Below are 16,021 nucleotides of genomic sequence, written 5' to 3'. Positions count from 1 at the left end.
GCCCTCCCCCGTCCCTTTCGCCCTACCACCAAATACGAGACCTGCCCGTCTCGCTCCCACCCGGACGGCTTCCCCTCCCCGGCACTCATTCCCAGCTGCAGGTCCTGGTCCTGACTTAAGCCCGTGTCCCACTACGTATTGCGGACGCGGATTGGATTGGGATTACGGATTGCGGATCGAAATTCAGCCAATCACAGCGAGGCAACTTGGGATCCGGATTGCAGATCGCAGGATAGACGACTGTCTATTTGTACGATCCGTAATCCAATCCGCGTCCGCAATACGTAGTGTGACACGGGCTTTACGCAACTCTCTCTCTCTCTCTCTCTCTCTCGTCCTCCCTGGCGTGCCACGCGACTGTCGTGACGCGTCGGTTTTTCGTTTATCCTCTCGTGTCACGCGCGCGCGGTGCGTCGGAGAGGAAGAAATTGGCGAGAGACACGAATGCTTATCAAGTCGATTGGGCCACTTGTCTTTGGAATACTTGCAATAGACCAAGTCGCTGCGTTATGCGTTCGTCATCGTTGACGTATTCCATTGATTTCATAATTGCAACTATTATCGCGACGTATCGTTCCCTTCTTTGGGAAAATATATATCTTGAGGAAACCTGAAAAAATTTTACCTTAGGAAAATAAGAAGTACGAGAAGTAAATTTGGACACTTTAAACTTTTATTTGAGGTGAACTTGAGACTTACTTTAAGAATTGAAAAGAAAAGTTTAAGAACTGTGGAAGGTATGCGATATAATTTATAATATCCGCGTTTTCTTTTTACGAGAAAGTGCGAAGCCGCGCGGCCCTCTAGCGGGAACTTCGGCAAGCTTGGCTATCTAAAAATTACTTTGAGTGTCCAAGGTTACTCTAAAACTTCTTAAGTAAACTTGTAGATTTGAAGGATTACTTTTAAGAACACTTTACTTTCATTTAAGGTAAATGTTTCCAAGGCTCGGCGTGTAATTTCAACCGCAAGTGTCGTAACTGCGGTTGTGAACGACGAGTTTCTCCGAAGTTACACACATACATATATGAAAAATACCCCATTAGTAGTGTTAGTCAAACAATTAAACGAGTAAAACGTGGGCTTTGAGAGTGCAGCGCGGTTAATACCGCATGAACTGACGTCATTAACAAACCTTTAATACATTAATATGGACAATTGTCTGATTAATAATTAAACATTGTTACAATGCACATCGGTATATAATTATTGTAAAATGTAAATGATAAATTATCGATAAAGTGTTTATACATTGACGTATATTATCATTACAGTAATTATAATAATTTATAAATAAGATACATATACGTCGTATATTATGTATCTCATTAATAATTAAAGATTATTACAGCGTTATTTACACGCACTATTAACCGCGTTGTGCTCTCAAAGCCTTTTCCTTGTCGCTCGGTCAATTTTATTACTGAAAATCGTTAATTAAGTTTCTATTTCGACCATGGCTTCTGACAGCTCCAGTCTCGGACGAAAAAACATCCATCCACGACTATATATATGAATTGTTGAAACAAAGGCGGGCTTTCGCTTACACAAGCGGTTTCTTTTCCCCGTTTACCGAAGAAACTACGTAAATACCGAAGAAACTGCCTAGTCTTCTCACAAACCTGCGAGAGGAATTTTCCAAGTAGACGGACACACCGTGCGTGCCGGCAACGTAAATGCCGGCACGTGTGTCACGTATAACGTGCGGCGCGATCGTTACGATTTACCCGCGATAATCTACATCGCACGCCATAGGAGAGGCCGGAATTATGGGAATCGCGAGTAACGACTCTCGCATCTCCAATCGTGCGCGCGCGCGCAATTATGGCTCATAGCGAATTCGATTGCTCGCGCTAGTGCGCACTGAGTGCACACTAAGGCCAGTTTACAGTCAATTTTTATACCTGTCTTACGAGGACCAATCAGGACGCAGAGTTTCAGATCAGGCGACTTAAAGCTAGATCCTGATTGGCTCTCGTAAGCAATCCAGCAGGAAAAATAGTTTCGTGTGCCGTTGGCTTAATGAGCTTCTCCGATAGACGGACTAATTGGGGATCGAACGTCGGAGCGCAGAGTCGAAGGCGCACTCCGGAACTCGACACGCATGAGGCCACGCATCGTACGACGCGAACGCCCACGCCCCATTGGTCGGGTGGATCGATGCGCGCGACGTTACGGCGAATCGTTACCTACGTTCGGACGACCGGTTAAATAGGCACTCGCGGTCTCTCGCAATTACCGCTCGGGGTCCCCGCTTAACGTGGGCGTGTCGTTATTTTATTTGTCTTTCGATTCGCGCGCGCGGGAAGTCGCGGACCGTCGTCGCCGCGCGCACGGCTCATCTGACTTTCCGATGAGCTTCCGCATACGTTGCGCCATCGGGACGTGTCGACAACCTTTCGCTCGTTTATTCCCGCTTTTTCTTTTTCAAAAGCATGGAACGGGATATCGGGAGAGTTGTTGTTTCCGCAGTTTCGTACGATTATTTTTAAACGAAGGGTATTGAGAGGCGAGAAGGGGCGGTGGGGTTTCACGAACGATTTTTCCTTCGCGAGGAAAAGATCCCGCGAGCGGGAGTCAGCGACGCCCCGATCTCTCCCGGAGACGCCCGGCGTCGATTTCGGCGCTCGCGATCCGCAACGCCCGCGACGCCCCGGTCGATAACGGTGCGGTGGAAACGCGTCGACGTTGCCGTCGCGCAGCACGCGCGCACCGCTCGTAGCGTCGCGTCGCGTCGGACGTGCGGGCGATGTCGCGTAGCAACACGTGAATTCCGACGGCCGGAGGCTTGGCAACGCCGCGGCGGCGCGAATTCCGCACTCGCCTACGAGGGGGTGTATCTCCCGGTGCGAGACCGGGCTGGAGCGACCGACGGCGCTTGATTCTCCGTGAGGGAACGCGCGTCTCTCGCCCGCGAGCCGAACGATTCGTCCGCGCGCTCAGCTCCTTGACGCTCGCTGTACGCCGCGCTCCGCGTCGCCGCACCGAAATACACCTCTCGCCTTTTATTTTTGAAACTCCCCGCCGGGATGAAGTTGTCCGCGCTCCCTTCGCTCGCCGGGCGACTCGACTCTCGCTTCAGGGATATTTATTGGCGGTCTCGCGCGGTCTTGAAGCGCCACTTTTCTCTCCACTTTAGCCCCTCCTCTCGCGTCGCCCACGTGTTCCTCGGGTCTCCAGCGAGTGATTTACCCAACTTGCAGGACTTTATAGACTCCCGCCGCTCCGCTAACTTTGTTATTGCCATTCGCGAGGCACTTACGCTAATGTTACTTGTAAAGTTGGAGGCTCTTTTTTTCTTATCTGGCGCGACGGCCGACGTTTTACGCTACTTTTGCGGACAATTGCGACGCGATGTATACCCAACGCGTTATTACTTTTAAATGAAACGCGGCTCTACCCCGGGACACTTGTGTCGTACTCTCGCGTACGGTTAAATAGTATAACTGGTAGGTCCACTGTCTACCCCTTTGATCTTTGCGATTTTCCCGATCACGTGGTTTTCCGCCAAACACCCGGGCAGGATCCAGCGACGTGTGCGCGCGTGTGTACGTGCTCATAAAAAAGTAGGACTTTTCTCTCACTGATCTGCTCAGAGCAATGTCGGATGCGCGGAGGAGATCGACGCGAAACGAGACAAATGACGGAGCGAACTTACTACTTATACTTCCCGCCGCGAAAGCTTCTCTTGTTGAAGCTGTAGAAACGTCACTCGAGCGCATCATTTTGTCACCACTCGGTGAGCAACAAAGACAAAATGATACACTAGGACACTCGGGTGACGTTTCCGAACGCAGCCTTAGCTGCCGCAGGAAGCGGAAGTCCGTGGTTCTCGAAAGTCAATTCCATTTCGACTGACGCAACCGAAGCGAAGCCGTGAAACTTGAGTTTTCGGCTCCATTTAAAGAGTACGACCGCAAACACGTAAGAAGCAAAAGGGACAATTGGTAAAATTCACGAGGCTCCGATGTGAAGACACAAATATAAAGTAACAAAGGAACAAGAGCCAATACAAGAAAGTGATTTTAATTTTTACATTTATATTGCGAAAAGTTTTAAAGAGAAAAAAGCTACGTCCTCGCCGCCCGTCCTGCTCGCGAGACGTAAATTTCTGCGCGCGAATATTACTCCACGCCCGTGGGTCGCGCGGGCGCGCGCGTCCGTGTGTGCACGCACGCACGCACGCACGGCGACGCGATTCCGCCGTTCTTTCGGCCCGCTCCCGACTCGAGCGAGCCGCGGCGCGACGCGGCGCGGCGGCCTCGCCGCCCGCGCCGGTCTGGCAACGTCGCGGGCGGCATAGATTCCGCTCCGCAACCGCAACCGCACGTTCGCCGCCGGGCCGCCATGATACCCAAAGCCGTGCTGGCCGTGCAACGGTTTCTCCGCAGTGACGCGCAAGCCGCTGCAGACGACGCGACACGACGACGCCGCGCCGGGCCACGACTGCGGCTGTTTTCCGTTGCCGATTTCGATCGCTTTCAGCGTATCGGCGATTGACCGGCGACCACCGCGGCGGGCTTACTGGTGGCGAGAACGACGCGGCACCGCCGTTCGAGCCCCCTTATCCGTGCTCGAAATTGGGGAAATTACTTTTCCGCCGAGTGCTCGAGAGGACTCCGGTTCGATTTCCGAGAGATTTTGGCGAAAGTATCGGTCGAACTGTTTCGCCGCAAGGTGCAGAATCGTGGCGAGAGGCGACACGAGGGGAAAGGAAGCCTCCCGTGGGCTCTATGAGCATGTTCGACACGGAGAGATTCATCGAGGAAATAGAGAGGCGGCCAGCGATCTACGACGTGAACCGCGGCGAGTACAACGACCGTAACGCCAAGATGACCGCGTGGGATGAGGTTTGCCAGGTGATGGTACCGAATTGGGCGCGCTTGTCGGACGAGGAGAGAAACGTGGAAGGTATATAGCATGGCCGCCGCGATTGATCGATCCGGATTCCTCCGGCCGCGTCGCCGCCACTGGCCGCCGCGCCGCGGAAATCCGGGAACTTGGAATCGATATCTTCCGCGCGATCGGATTCGTAAACAATTGAGGTCCGGTTTCACCAACTTTAAGCTCAGCTCAATTCGTTCTTTGTCTCTTTCCAACTGTTACTCCAGAAAGAGACAAACGTAGATTAAACTCGGATTAAAGTAAAGCGACGTTCGGTGAAACCGGGCCCGAGTCGCGTCGAGGATGTGGGAGAGAATCGGACAAAGGCGTTTCGTTGAGAAAAGTTAGTCCCCACGTGGTCTCAAGCTTCGACAAAAGATTCAGGGGAAATGTTTAGTTTCACCGCGTTCGTTCGATTGACTTTATATGGCGTACTTTATTTAATTTTGACTTTAAAGATATTTATTAAAAATTAGAGGAAAATTTGTATCACGGAATTTATTATAAAAATTATTTCTTGAAAAGTACTTCGCTAGTCAAAATTAGTGTCCCCTTGTATTCTTTATTTCTCCTCGCGAAAGAGGTCGGCAAGCATGAAAAAATGTTTTGAAAATCTTGTAAAATGAACCTTAAATATTTGAAAGATTTTTAGGCCTTGCGCATAATGGAGGAAACATTAGGAATAGAGGAATAAATGTTAAATCCGTGTTTTTTAAATTAATAAGCTGGAATATAAATATTTAGGATTATGACTCAATTCCTATATTTATATCTCGTATCTTATCGCGTTCAAAGCCTCATTCGTTTTCTTATTGCGCTGCATTTAATCTTTCTTCTTTTTGCTCTGTTCTAACATGTAATACTTATTTCTATTTCCAATATTTCCTCTATTGTGCGCAGGGCATATTGTTGTTCCGTTGTATCGTATCCAAAGGAAATTTCAATTGTTAAGTCGACATAATTTGCAGAGAAAAATTTACGTGGAAAATGGAGGAACATACGGGATTACTTCATGAAAGAGCTGAAGCTTCAGAAGTCGCATAAGGGATCTGGACCCGCCGGGCGGAAACGAAAGAAATACATGTACTTCGATCGATTGTTGTTCCTCATGCCGACAGTGGAGAACAAGAGGTATCGGCTGTCGTCGGGAAAGAATAAAAAATCGATTTTCGTTCGACTGACTTGGATCCTGTTTTTTAAGGGGTTCCGCGACCTTTAATCCCTGCAAATCGGAGGAAAGCGAGGGCGAGATGGACAACCCCGTGATCGAGGAGTACGACCCCCTTGCTCACGGCGGTGCTTCCATAACTGGTAGCCGGGAGTATCTTCAAGCGGGCACTCCCTCGTACAAGGTGTGCCCGCGTTACTCGAAACAGCTCTGCGAGACGTCCTTCACGCCCTTCGACAACGAGATACACGACATCCTCTCCTCGCACAGCAGCCAGCGCGTTACCCTCGATGAGGACGACTACGACAAGATGTTCCTTCTCTCGCTACTGCCGATCATCAGGCAGGTGCCGGAGGAAAAGAAGCTGGACGTCAGGATACAGATGCAACAAGTTCTGGCCATGGCGCTCCGTCCGTCCGATAATAAATAACCGTTCAGTGCGCTTTTTTGGGGTGCAGCGAAAACAGGAAAAAAGAATCAAAACGCTCCGAATAGAACAAGATCTTACGTCGACTATTTACACAGCACAAAGTATTTTATGAAGGGCGAGGCTGGCTTTAACAAAGTGTTTTTAGGAATATGATGAGAACAACATGATGACATAGCCAGCCCACTCTTTTTGAAACACCCTGTATGTATCTAGTCTCGTTTTACTATTTTTTTTGGACGGATTATCATTGCAGAACTTTATTTATGAGACTAGTGGAAATTTGGAATGGACATTGTTTGGAATGGACAGCCTAAAATTTAATTCTATTAGGCAAGGTAATAAAAATTATTTCGTCTATTTTATCTCAATGTTTATAAAGTTTACGCTTGACAAAGTACTTTAATACTTATTAAGAGATTACGGTAAATATAATTAGATATAGCATGCTATCATAATAAGGTAATTGCACAAATTCTATAATCTAACAAAACGGATTAAATAATATACAATTAGCATAAATTATTTGTATGTGAATATTGTACGTAATAGATATGCAACGGATAAATTTTATAAATTTTTAAGTACGCATGGACATAAATACTGCGACTGTGATATATTATAAGCTCTACTCGACAATCGAATAGACGAAGACGTCGTACGCGTAATATGGCACAGTCTTGTCACGCTAGGTTAATTCAATTGTAATATACATTATACATCCGTACATGGTATAATACTTTACGTTTCTATTTCCTGGTCATTTTTGCATGTTTATGTCTGAACTGAAGTTGTTTCGCGAGCGTCATTGTGATATGACATTTTAATATCGTACCAATTTTGAATTATTCCAAATCTATTAGACCCGTTTATCAAATGCGATAAGTTATCGATGGCTACGAGCTTTATCCAGCGTCGCTTATGAAGCATACCAGGTATTGAATATCATTAGAGCAGCAAAATTTTGCATTACCGGGATTGGATAATGTCACAGCAATTCTTTTAATTAAAATTGCGATAAATTTGATTTTAATTTATAAGTTACGTGTTTTTTTATTGTAATAATTAGAACAGGAAGTAGCTCCAATTATTCGCAGAAAAGTGCAGGAAAATTGCAGTCGCATTGATTCTGTTGGTATGGCAGGTTGCTTGTATATCGATTTTATCGATCTACAAGAGAGAAAGAGCGAGAAAAGTTTACGAAATAATTTTGTATTTATTTAGAATTTACATTGACCCTTCTTACTTTAAAGAGTACATTGCATTCAACGTGTTCCTTTATTAAATTGCTCGTAGAAAGCGGCAGTCGGTTGATTCTTATAAACGGTATGGTTCAGGTATTCCTGATGTTGCTTTTGCTGCTCGGCAAGCCGCAAATTCTCCTCCGCAATTTTCTTGTTGAGCTCCCTAGAAGAATACAATGTAGCACTTGAAATGTCATTTGCGCGTTCAAACATCGGTCCGCGTTTTATCTTAAATTATTTAATTTTTGAATATCTCTCAGAGAAATTCAAATTAAAAAAAAATTATACTTTTTCTCGAAAGATATTGTTGGAAAACAATTATTACAATATAAAGGGTCATCGAGAAGTGTCTGATACTTTTCGATGACCCTATATAATACATTTAAATATCTTTCAAAATGATTGAGAAAAAAATCAAGTACAAAATTAGTTTTCGAAGCTTACGATTTTCTTTGACTCAATTCGCGCTCATACGAGTACGCGGTTTGAAGATGCGAATCCATTAAACGATCCCAATCCTCGTTGATGCGTTTCTCTTCCAGCTTGATTTTCTGTAAAACCGAGCGAGATAAACGTTTCCTCGCATTAATTAAAATTTAATAGCACTGGATGGATTCACAAGTCAATATCTACAATATGCTGCATGAAATCGAGTACTTTTATCTTAAATACAATATTATGTGCGTGCCATTGTGAATCCACCGTGATGTCAGCCATGACGCATCCGCAGTTTTTGTCCGCTGTTTTTGTCGTTAACGTGCATTGTTACGATTATATACCTGACTCGCGAAACTTTTACTTCGACATTTTTCGTATTACAATGCGACTGTTAAAAAAACGAGCCTGTAACGCTCCGTTTTGTTAAATACCAAGGAGCATTAAGGAATATTAAGGAGCATTAAGGCGAAATTAGTTAGGAATAAATGATAAGAATTCGCGCTTTTACAAATTGTACTGAAATACCACTTGTACTAACACGAATCTCCTCCATCTGTTGCAACTGAGCGTCTCTGAAGACCTTCAACTCGTCCGCAGTCATGCCCTTGTATCGGTCCACCAACGGCTTGCGCGGGCCACGGGTGCTCTCGGCCTGTTCCCTCGCCTCGGTGAGGAAATCTCCAGTCACGTGATTATAGATTTCCGCCTTCTTGTCCTCCTCATCTTGAACGGCTTCACGGTGACGGCGATGCTGCTGCTCCTCGGCCTGCAATCGAGCGGAAATAAATTCCGCGAAACCACTCGCGGAGCGCCGAAGGATAAGGGCCAGGGACGCGAACCAGGCGAGGGGGAGGGACGGGATTAATGCGGAGTTGGGGCATGGGGTAAAGAGGTGGGGACAGAGAGAGAAAAAAAGAAATCGACGGCACTTTGTTGCGGTTATCGGAGCAAATTATCGCGGCACTTTGCACGATGATGTCACGAGATTTATTCATCGACCGCGAAAGAATCGCGTAGGCGACTTTTATATCTCGCGGGCGAGCTAAAATGCACGCGCACAAAAGTCACGTCGCGTCTTTGGTTACATTGTATCTGTGCTCGGTTTATTACCACGGGCGCTCTTCGATTACACTTATGCTCTTGAGAAAATTAATACGCCAGCGACGCTTGAGGTATCTCGGCAGTGGCGTATACTTTTTCTACATATTTACTATACTTTTTCACGGGGGTACGTCTATGACAATTCTTCGTTGCATTGACTCGCGACGCCAGCTTAAACAAAAGTAGACTTTTCCGCAGCGTATACTTTTCCACGTACATCAGGCCAGACCGGGATTTTCCTACGAGGGTTGCGACACGCAAAAAAAAAAGAGAGGACGGGCTCTATTACATATATTAGAAAGATTGAAATCGGAGACAAACACCGCACGTGTCTAGTGTGTCAACACCGTCATGTCGAATGTGACGACCGCTTCGCTTACGATGTACGTGGGCGCGTATTCAAATATAGACATGCTCTTATCCTCAATCGGACACGATCAACGATTAGTCAGCTAGAAACCCCTCCCGCAGTTCTTTCCGCGAAGCGGCGTAACAAAAACGCTACCCTACTCCAACGTCCATCTTACTCGCCAGACTTGGTTCCCATTCGACCTGCGCCTCCGTCCAGAGATGAAGTCGGTCGAGGGAATTCATTTTTTGCCGGTGCCTAGAAGACGCGGGAGCAAAAACGACCGGGAGTCCCCGAGACAGCTCTCGCGAGACGCGAAACGGCAACAGCTGCCGCCGCTGGCTGCGTGCCGGAGTCCCGTCTTGAGGATCGCACGGTTGATTTGATCTAATTTGTTAAATAAATTGAGTCCCCCGCGCCTACCTCTCTCGCGTCGGGCCGGGATCAAAGGTGCGAACAAAGAGGTGGCCGTACCAGAGCGCGATTGAACGTCGCCGTGGCTTCGCTCAGCCTGTGCCGGCATTCCTCCTCCATCCGCGCGAGCGCGGTCGCGCGCCTGTCCCTGGAGAGGACGACTTCCTGATAGGCATCCTCGGCGTCTCGCCGTGCCCGCTCGGCCGCCTCGCGCTCCTCCTTTTGCCTCCCTATCCACCAACGCGTCTGCTCTCTCTGCGCCTTCAGCCGCTCGGCAAGATTGCGATCCTCGCCCTCGAACCTGCGCAGCCGTAATATTTCATCGTTCCTCCTCTCTTCCGCGACGTCACGCTCATTACCATCGCGCCAGGGTGAGCAGGCTGCGGGGTAAATTATCATCTCTCTCGCAATGGGCGCCGGGGGGGGGAAAGGTATCCTTGTATCGCGCGCGCGCACAATAGCCGCGGCCTGCGGCTCGCGGAAATTAGTAGTCCCCGGGGATTTTAACAATTACGAGAATAAAGAGCGAAAAGAGTCGTCGGGAGCTTGACGAGCGCGTCCCTCTATCTTCCCCTGGAGTGTCTGAGATAAAACCTATCCGGGACTTCTCGATTGCGCGCCGTCCGTTGTTGCATTAATCAGGCTATTTACGCACTTCTGAGCGGACGCTGCTCCCAAGCTCGGATCGTCGCCGTTGTCGTCCACGCGCGGTGGAAGCGACTTCTTGAGCGCCTCGGGGTCGTACAGGTCGTAATCCCGGCGGTCCTCCGCTCGCTGATGCGCTCGCCGGAAGGACTCGACCTCCCTGTCGATCCGTCGCCTTTCCTGCGAAACGGGAGAGCGTTCGCTTCTCGATCGGCACAGTAAAGTCCCCTATTATGCGATAGGCTCCCTAATATGAGATTGCGGGGTTTCCGCTAAATTAATAGGCGTCGTCTGTTGGTTCCACCATGAATTTATTGCCCTTGGAGCGAAATCTGTTTAGTGGAAAATTGATCGTTAGATCGCGTAAAAAGATCTACGATTGAATTTGAACGTTGAAAACCTGCCGTCTCACATTAGAATGCTATCTCATAATAGAAGACTTTCCTCTATATTTCTATAACCATGGTACAACTATTATACCACGCGATCGGTGGCACGTGACACCGAAATCCGCGACGCCGAGTGCCGCGAAGACTCGGGCATCGAGCGGACATTCCCGCGTAATTATCGGCATTGGCGGCACACTCAATTACCTCCCCCTGCCGTCTCTCCAAATGCACGGCGTGCTCGCTGCTGCGAAGGAGAGCCTCGTCCAATTGACATTCTTTCGCCCGTTCCCACTCGCGCTGTAGCTTCTTTTCCTCGACTTGCTTATCCAAGAACGCCTTGTCTATCTGCAAATGTCAGGGAGACAATCGCGTGAATCCTATCGCATTGAGGCAAACTACTTCCCAGACGTTAGATCAATCAAGCGTCGTGTTGCGCTCCGCCGAGCGACACTTGCGGAATTTACGAGTTAGGATATTGGCGGGCGGCGGAATCAATTGAATCGCGAGTGGATTGCGACAGATTTAATGGTGGATATCGGTACAAACAATTCCCTCGATTAAACGAACGCGAGTTTACGTAACCGAATTAAAAGTTCAAACGCATTCGCGCGAAATAAAGGTCTAACCAGAGGGGGACGCTCGGGACTTACCCCAATCTTTCTAACGCGAGGATTAAAGATGCGCAGTTTCCTCGCTTCCTCGATCTGTCGCTTCCGCTCGATGGACGCGGCGACCTTGAGGTCCTCCGGAGTGACGCGTTGCTGAAACTCGAGCATCGCGGATGCTCCTCGTGGAGAAAACGCGGCTCTCTTTCTCTCTCCGCGGTGGCGAGGTTACGCGCGCGAGGCCGAAAGTGCGTGAACATATCCCGAGTCCCGACCCTTCGGCCTGAATCTGAAATCGAAACCGAAGTCTCGTTACCATGGAGAGTTTGCCGGTCAAGGGGGGTCGTAGATTCCAACTGCGTAGTATTTATTTGCGCGTTGCGCGACCGGGAAGCGGGAAGAGGTGAAGCGCGTGTATCGCGCGGCGCGCGTTTCGTCCAATTAGAATTCGAGGAATGATATCTCAGTCAGTATCGCGAAAGGTTCAATCAGGCGGAATTGGCGGTCACTTTAGGCGAGGAAACTGGGCCAACGAGAGCGATGCGAAGCGAAGCGCGTGAAATACGCGATAGTGCAACACGCCGCAATTTTTTCTCGCGATTTGACGCAGTCCACGCGTTTACGAGATCCGCGAGTGCACCAGTAATACTTTTTAAAAATTATTGAAAAATAACAAAACTTTTAAGCTTTGCGCCAAAAACGCTCCAAGCTTCAATAATGTGAGTTTGTCATTTCTGTTTTGGGTCTGTTAATTTTGACAGCCTTTAAAGGCCTTTAAAGTCCCCTAAAGGCCTGTGTCCGCGATGCTAGAACTTGGTCCAAGTTCTGGTGTCGAGAAATATGTAGCCAATCAACTTGCAGCTATTCAATAAAAACTGCAAGCTGATTAGTTGCACGTTTCTCGGAATTAGAACTTGGACCAAGTTCTAGCATCGTGGACACAGGCCTTAAGACAGTCTTAAGCGTTTATGGATCGTTCTCTGCCATCAGCCTAAAGCTATTCCATAAAAGCTGCAAGTTGATTGGCTACACATCTCTCGGAACTAGAACTTGGGCCAAGTTTTAGCGCATCGTGGACATAGGCTTTTACATTCGCTCGTAATTACAGCCGCACGATAGACGCGCGACGATGTGTTGCGCGACATTCGACTCGGGCTATGCGATTATCTGTCCGTCGGGGTAAAAAATAAAAATAAAATAAAGAGAGATAATTATTCAGTTTACGATAATTATTCAGCTGTTAGAGGGACATTCGCGCGAGTGGGTCACGTGAAGAGCAGCTGTCGATGGTATAAACATGTGTACCGCATCGCTGTCTGTTGATTTCGTTGAAATCCATCTTACTCTCTTCCGTTACGCGCGCGCGCGCGCTGCTCCGATCCAATTTGTCATCGTGTTACTGCGGTGACACGCGCGATAACGTCGGCGGGGCGGAGGGGACGCGTCGATTAAACATTTTAATTGGGTTAGCCGTATCTCTGCCTTCGATAAAACGCCCGGCGGCTCTCACGGAGTCCGTCAGCCGCGGGGTCGCGTAATCTCCGTCGCTGTTATTTACTTCGGAAAACGGTAGCGTCTTTATCAGGGTTGGGAAAGTTACTTTATAATAGTATCTAGTTACAGTTGCAGTTGTCTCGCTAAAAAATGCAACGAGTTACAGTTACAAGTTACCAATTCCGGAACGCGTTACAGTTACAGTTACTCAAAAAGTAACGAATCGTTACTTTTTGCAGTTACTTTCTCGCAATTAAGATAAAAATATCAAATCTTCATTTGAATTGTAAAGTGTCGATAAAGCACGTAATCCCGTAGAAAGAAATAGTGTCGCGGCTGGCTTTACTCCTGTCGAAAAAGGAGGCAAAATTCGGTAGTTTCTGGTAGTTTTCCTTCCACAATATTGAATAACTTAAGATATAAGAAATAAAATTTTACAGCCAGTTCTAATTAATTAATTAATATTGCTTGTAATTGATCACTGGCGAAGAAAATATTAATCATGTACCTATATCGATCGCTTGCCAAGAAATAATCTCTCCAACATTATTACGTATAAAATTACGCGTATAACATAAAGTTTTCGCTTTCGTCGCGTATCTTTCATTATTCGTCAATATTGTTTTAATGTTTTTCAAGCCCGCGCACCGCTCGGTGATTGTTTACGTCGAGCCGCCGCGCGGTCAGAAGACCTTTCGTGCTTCGCATTGTCGTTCGAGCCGCCGGCACGTACGCCACGGGGCGATGTGCGCGATCATATTCCGCGTAATTAACCGACGCCACAACCACGCGATCGAGCTGATCGATTCAGCAGGTGCCGCGGGACGTCGTTTTCGTTCCACGGAAGAGAGAAACTTCGCTATTTCGCTACTCGAGATACATTGCGTCGTTGACGTGACTCGCGTAGTACCGCCGCGCCGTAGCAGCGTCGCGCAGTGGCCGCCGGGAGCGGCGTCATGTTTGGTCCATTCGAGGAGCGCCGTGGACACGCAGTGAACCGGTCTCGTGCGGTGGTCGTCACGTTTCACGGTACGCACAATCGCGGTGAGTTTACCATTGTCCAGTTTAACAATCGCGCGACGTTAATCCGCCACCCTCGCGCGTCGGTAATCCATCGAGACGCGTAAATCTGGGAAATCCCGGATGAAATCTCACGCGCTGTCGGCGTCACTACGGCGCCGTCGTAACCTCGCAAGTACACCCAGTTCTCCAATTCGCATCTCCTCGCGCGTGCAGTAATATCCGTGTTTTCCACGCGTAATGCGCGACGGGAGAAACGTTCGCGCGACATCGCCCTGTCAAACGCGACGCGCGTCAAGTTAACCTCGCGAGTCCGTCCCGCCAAAACGTTTCCGTCATTTCGCACGATTGTGTCTCGTTCGCGTTGCAGTGACGTCCGCGTCGATTAACACCGGGAGTGCCGTGTCGTGCGTTACTTCGGTAATTAGCTCCTCTTTCGCGAGTGTCGCGTTGTGCCAGTGCGAAATGGAGGAGTCTGAGAGGAGACAGCGGTCTAGGAGAGGCATCGGGCGCCGGCGGAGCAACTTTACGGTAAATATTTTTTATTTCGCATAAAATTAATCTTCCGCTTGTTTCTTTTAAATGACTTAAAAATTATTTTCCTTAATATTGGTTTTTCTTGAATCCCCTGTATTAATGTGAATTTTATGATTGTTGCAGAATCGGCGTGGTTAAACTCCGCTGCTGCGCATCGAATCGGTGAGTTAGAAACTTTTTTTATTGAGAAAACGAATATACACTGTAAAAAATTACATGTAAAATTACAATTATTATAGTGGGTAATGTCGGGACCATCTATTAAAGGTGTATATTTACATACGTCAGTAAATTTACTCCTTGTAATTATTACCTTATGTAATAAGTAAACTGCTTGCTTTTGATTGTGTAAATTTTACACTGTTCTGTAATTTTTCATCGTGTATAAACAAGTATTTACACAACAAAGAGTAAAAAAATTGTTTGTAACAGTACATACATTTATATATTTCCATTATTAATAGTATAATCGCTACACTTATGACGTATGTAATTTTACATATTTTTTTACAGCGTACCTTTCTCCAACGCAAAGTTCCGAAACGGCGAACGTTTCGATTATAAAATTGTCTCCGAATTCTATTGATTTGTGGATCGCTAGTCTAGCGAACAGAGATTATTTTCACGTCTCGTTAAACGTGAGATTTCGATTTGATAATAGTTTGCGCGAACGCTCCGATAAATAGATGCGAAAATATTCGCCTGGTCGGTTTTGTACGCGCGGCTAATTGTTCAGTTAGTCCGTTCGCCGCGATTTGCCGTCATCGCGTTGTAATAACCGCGACGGGCGTTTCAATATCGCTGCGAGAACGCTTTCGAATCGAGGAAGAGTAGCATATCGAGATGTAAAAAGTACAATATAAAAATCGACAGTCACATTATAATTATCACCAACGGCGTCTATGCGTCTCTAATTAATTATCCAATATGCCGATAGTTGTACATTGCATTATTACCTTAGACAGTGGTTTTTCAATCATTTTTAATCTGCTCTTTCGAAATTAATTGGAATTAATTTGGTTAAAGCCGAAGCGTTTAATTATTCAGGTTAATTCTTAGAGAATTAAGAATAAAATGACATTGACTTTTGGTGCCCACATAGTAGGCTCCCCAACTCGAGCATTTGGTCCTGGAATGGGCCTCAATTATTCTATTCTGTCTTCATTTGGACCTCGAAGTCGGTTTGAAACTCCAATTTGAGGCCCAGATTAGTAAAACAATTGTGTTTGACCTCATTCTAGCCCTCAAAGAGAACGTAATAAAATACTTCACCCTCTTTAAAACCTCTTGGGCCGAAGAGGATCTA

General features: G+C 47.2%; 2 protein-coding genes across 2 annotated transcripts; one reads left to right on the top strand and one right to left on the bottom strand.

Annotated features, from left to right (window-relative positions):
• Nucleotides 1–4,337: 4,337 nt before the first annotated feature.
• Nucleotides 4,338–7,213, top strand: LOC105562142. The gene is made up of 3 exons (XM_012012712.1): nucleotides 4,338–4,911; nucleotides 5,853–6,015; nucleotides 6,086–7,213. The coding sequence occupies exons 1-3, from the start codon at nucleotides 4,734–4,736 to the stop codon at nucleotides 6,480–6,482; spliced, it is 738 nt and encodes a 245-aa protein (XP_011868102.1). The 5' UTR covers nucleotides 4,338–4,733; the 3' UTR covers nucleotides 6,483–7,213.
• A 462-nt stretch (nucleotides 7,214–7,675) lies between these two features.
• On the bottom strand, nucleotides 7,676–12,005 carry LOC105562141 (RIB43A-like with coiled-coils protein 2). The gene is made up of 7 exons (XM_012012711.1): nucleotides 11,710–12,005; nucleotides 11,264–11,404; nucleotides 10,681–10,850; nucleotides 10,086–10,326; nucleotides 8,700–8,927; nucleotides 8,168–8,274; nucleotides 7,676–7,886 (listed from the first exon to the last, which is right to left on the bottom strand). Exons 1-7 carry the CDS (start codon nucleotides 11,833–11,835, stop codon nucleotides 7,745–7,747), a joined length of 1,155 nt encoding a protein of 384 aa, XP_011868101.1. The 5' UTR covers nucleotides 11,836–12,005; the 3' UTR covers nucleotides 7,676–7,744.
• Between the last annotated feature and the right edge of the window lie 4,016 nt (nucleotides 12,006–16,021).

The sequence above is a fragment of the Vollenhovia emeryi genome, unplaced genomic scaffold, assembly GCF_000949405.1.
Source record: "Vollenhovia emeryi isolate VEMERY1.0 unplaced genomic scaffold, V.emery_V1.0 DF939194.1, whole genome shotgun sequence".
Classification (NCBI taxonomy): domain Eukaryota; kingdom Metazoa; phylum Arthropoda; class Insecta; order Hymenoptera; family Formicidae; genus Vollenhovia; species Vollenhovia emeryi.
Note: the sequence above shows the minus strand (reverse complement) of the source record. Positions and strands in the feature narration are given on the sequence as shown.

Coding starts and splice junctions, on each gene's coding strand:
- LOC105562142 (XM_012012712.1), top strand. CDS start 4,734: ATGAGCATGTTCGACACGGAGAGATTCATCGAGGAAATAGAGAGGCGG. Junction 4,912..5,852: donor CGAGGAGAGAAACGTGGAAG/GTATATAGCATG, acceptor CATAATTTGCAG/AGAAAAATTTACGTGGAAAA. Junction 6,016..6,085: donor CCGACAGTGGAGAACAAGAG/GTATCGGCTGTC, acceptor CTGTTTTTTAAG/GGGTTCCGCGACCTTTAATC.
- LOC105562141 (XM_012012711.1), bottom strand. CDS start 11,835: ATGCTCGAGTTTCAGCAACGCGTCACTCCGGAGGACCTCAAGGTCGCC. Junction 10,327..10,680: donor GGAGCAGCGTCCGCTCAGAA/GTGCGTAAATAG, acceptor ACGGCTGCGCAG/GTTCGAGGGCGAGGATCGCA. Junction 8,275..8,699: donor AACAGATGGAGGAGATTCGT/GTTAGTACAAGT, acceptor TCGGTTTTACAG/AAAATCAAGCTGGAAGAGAA.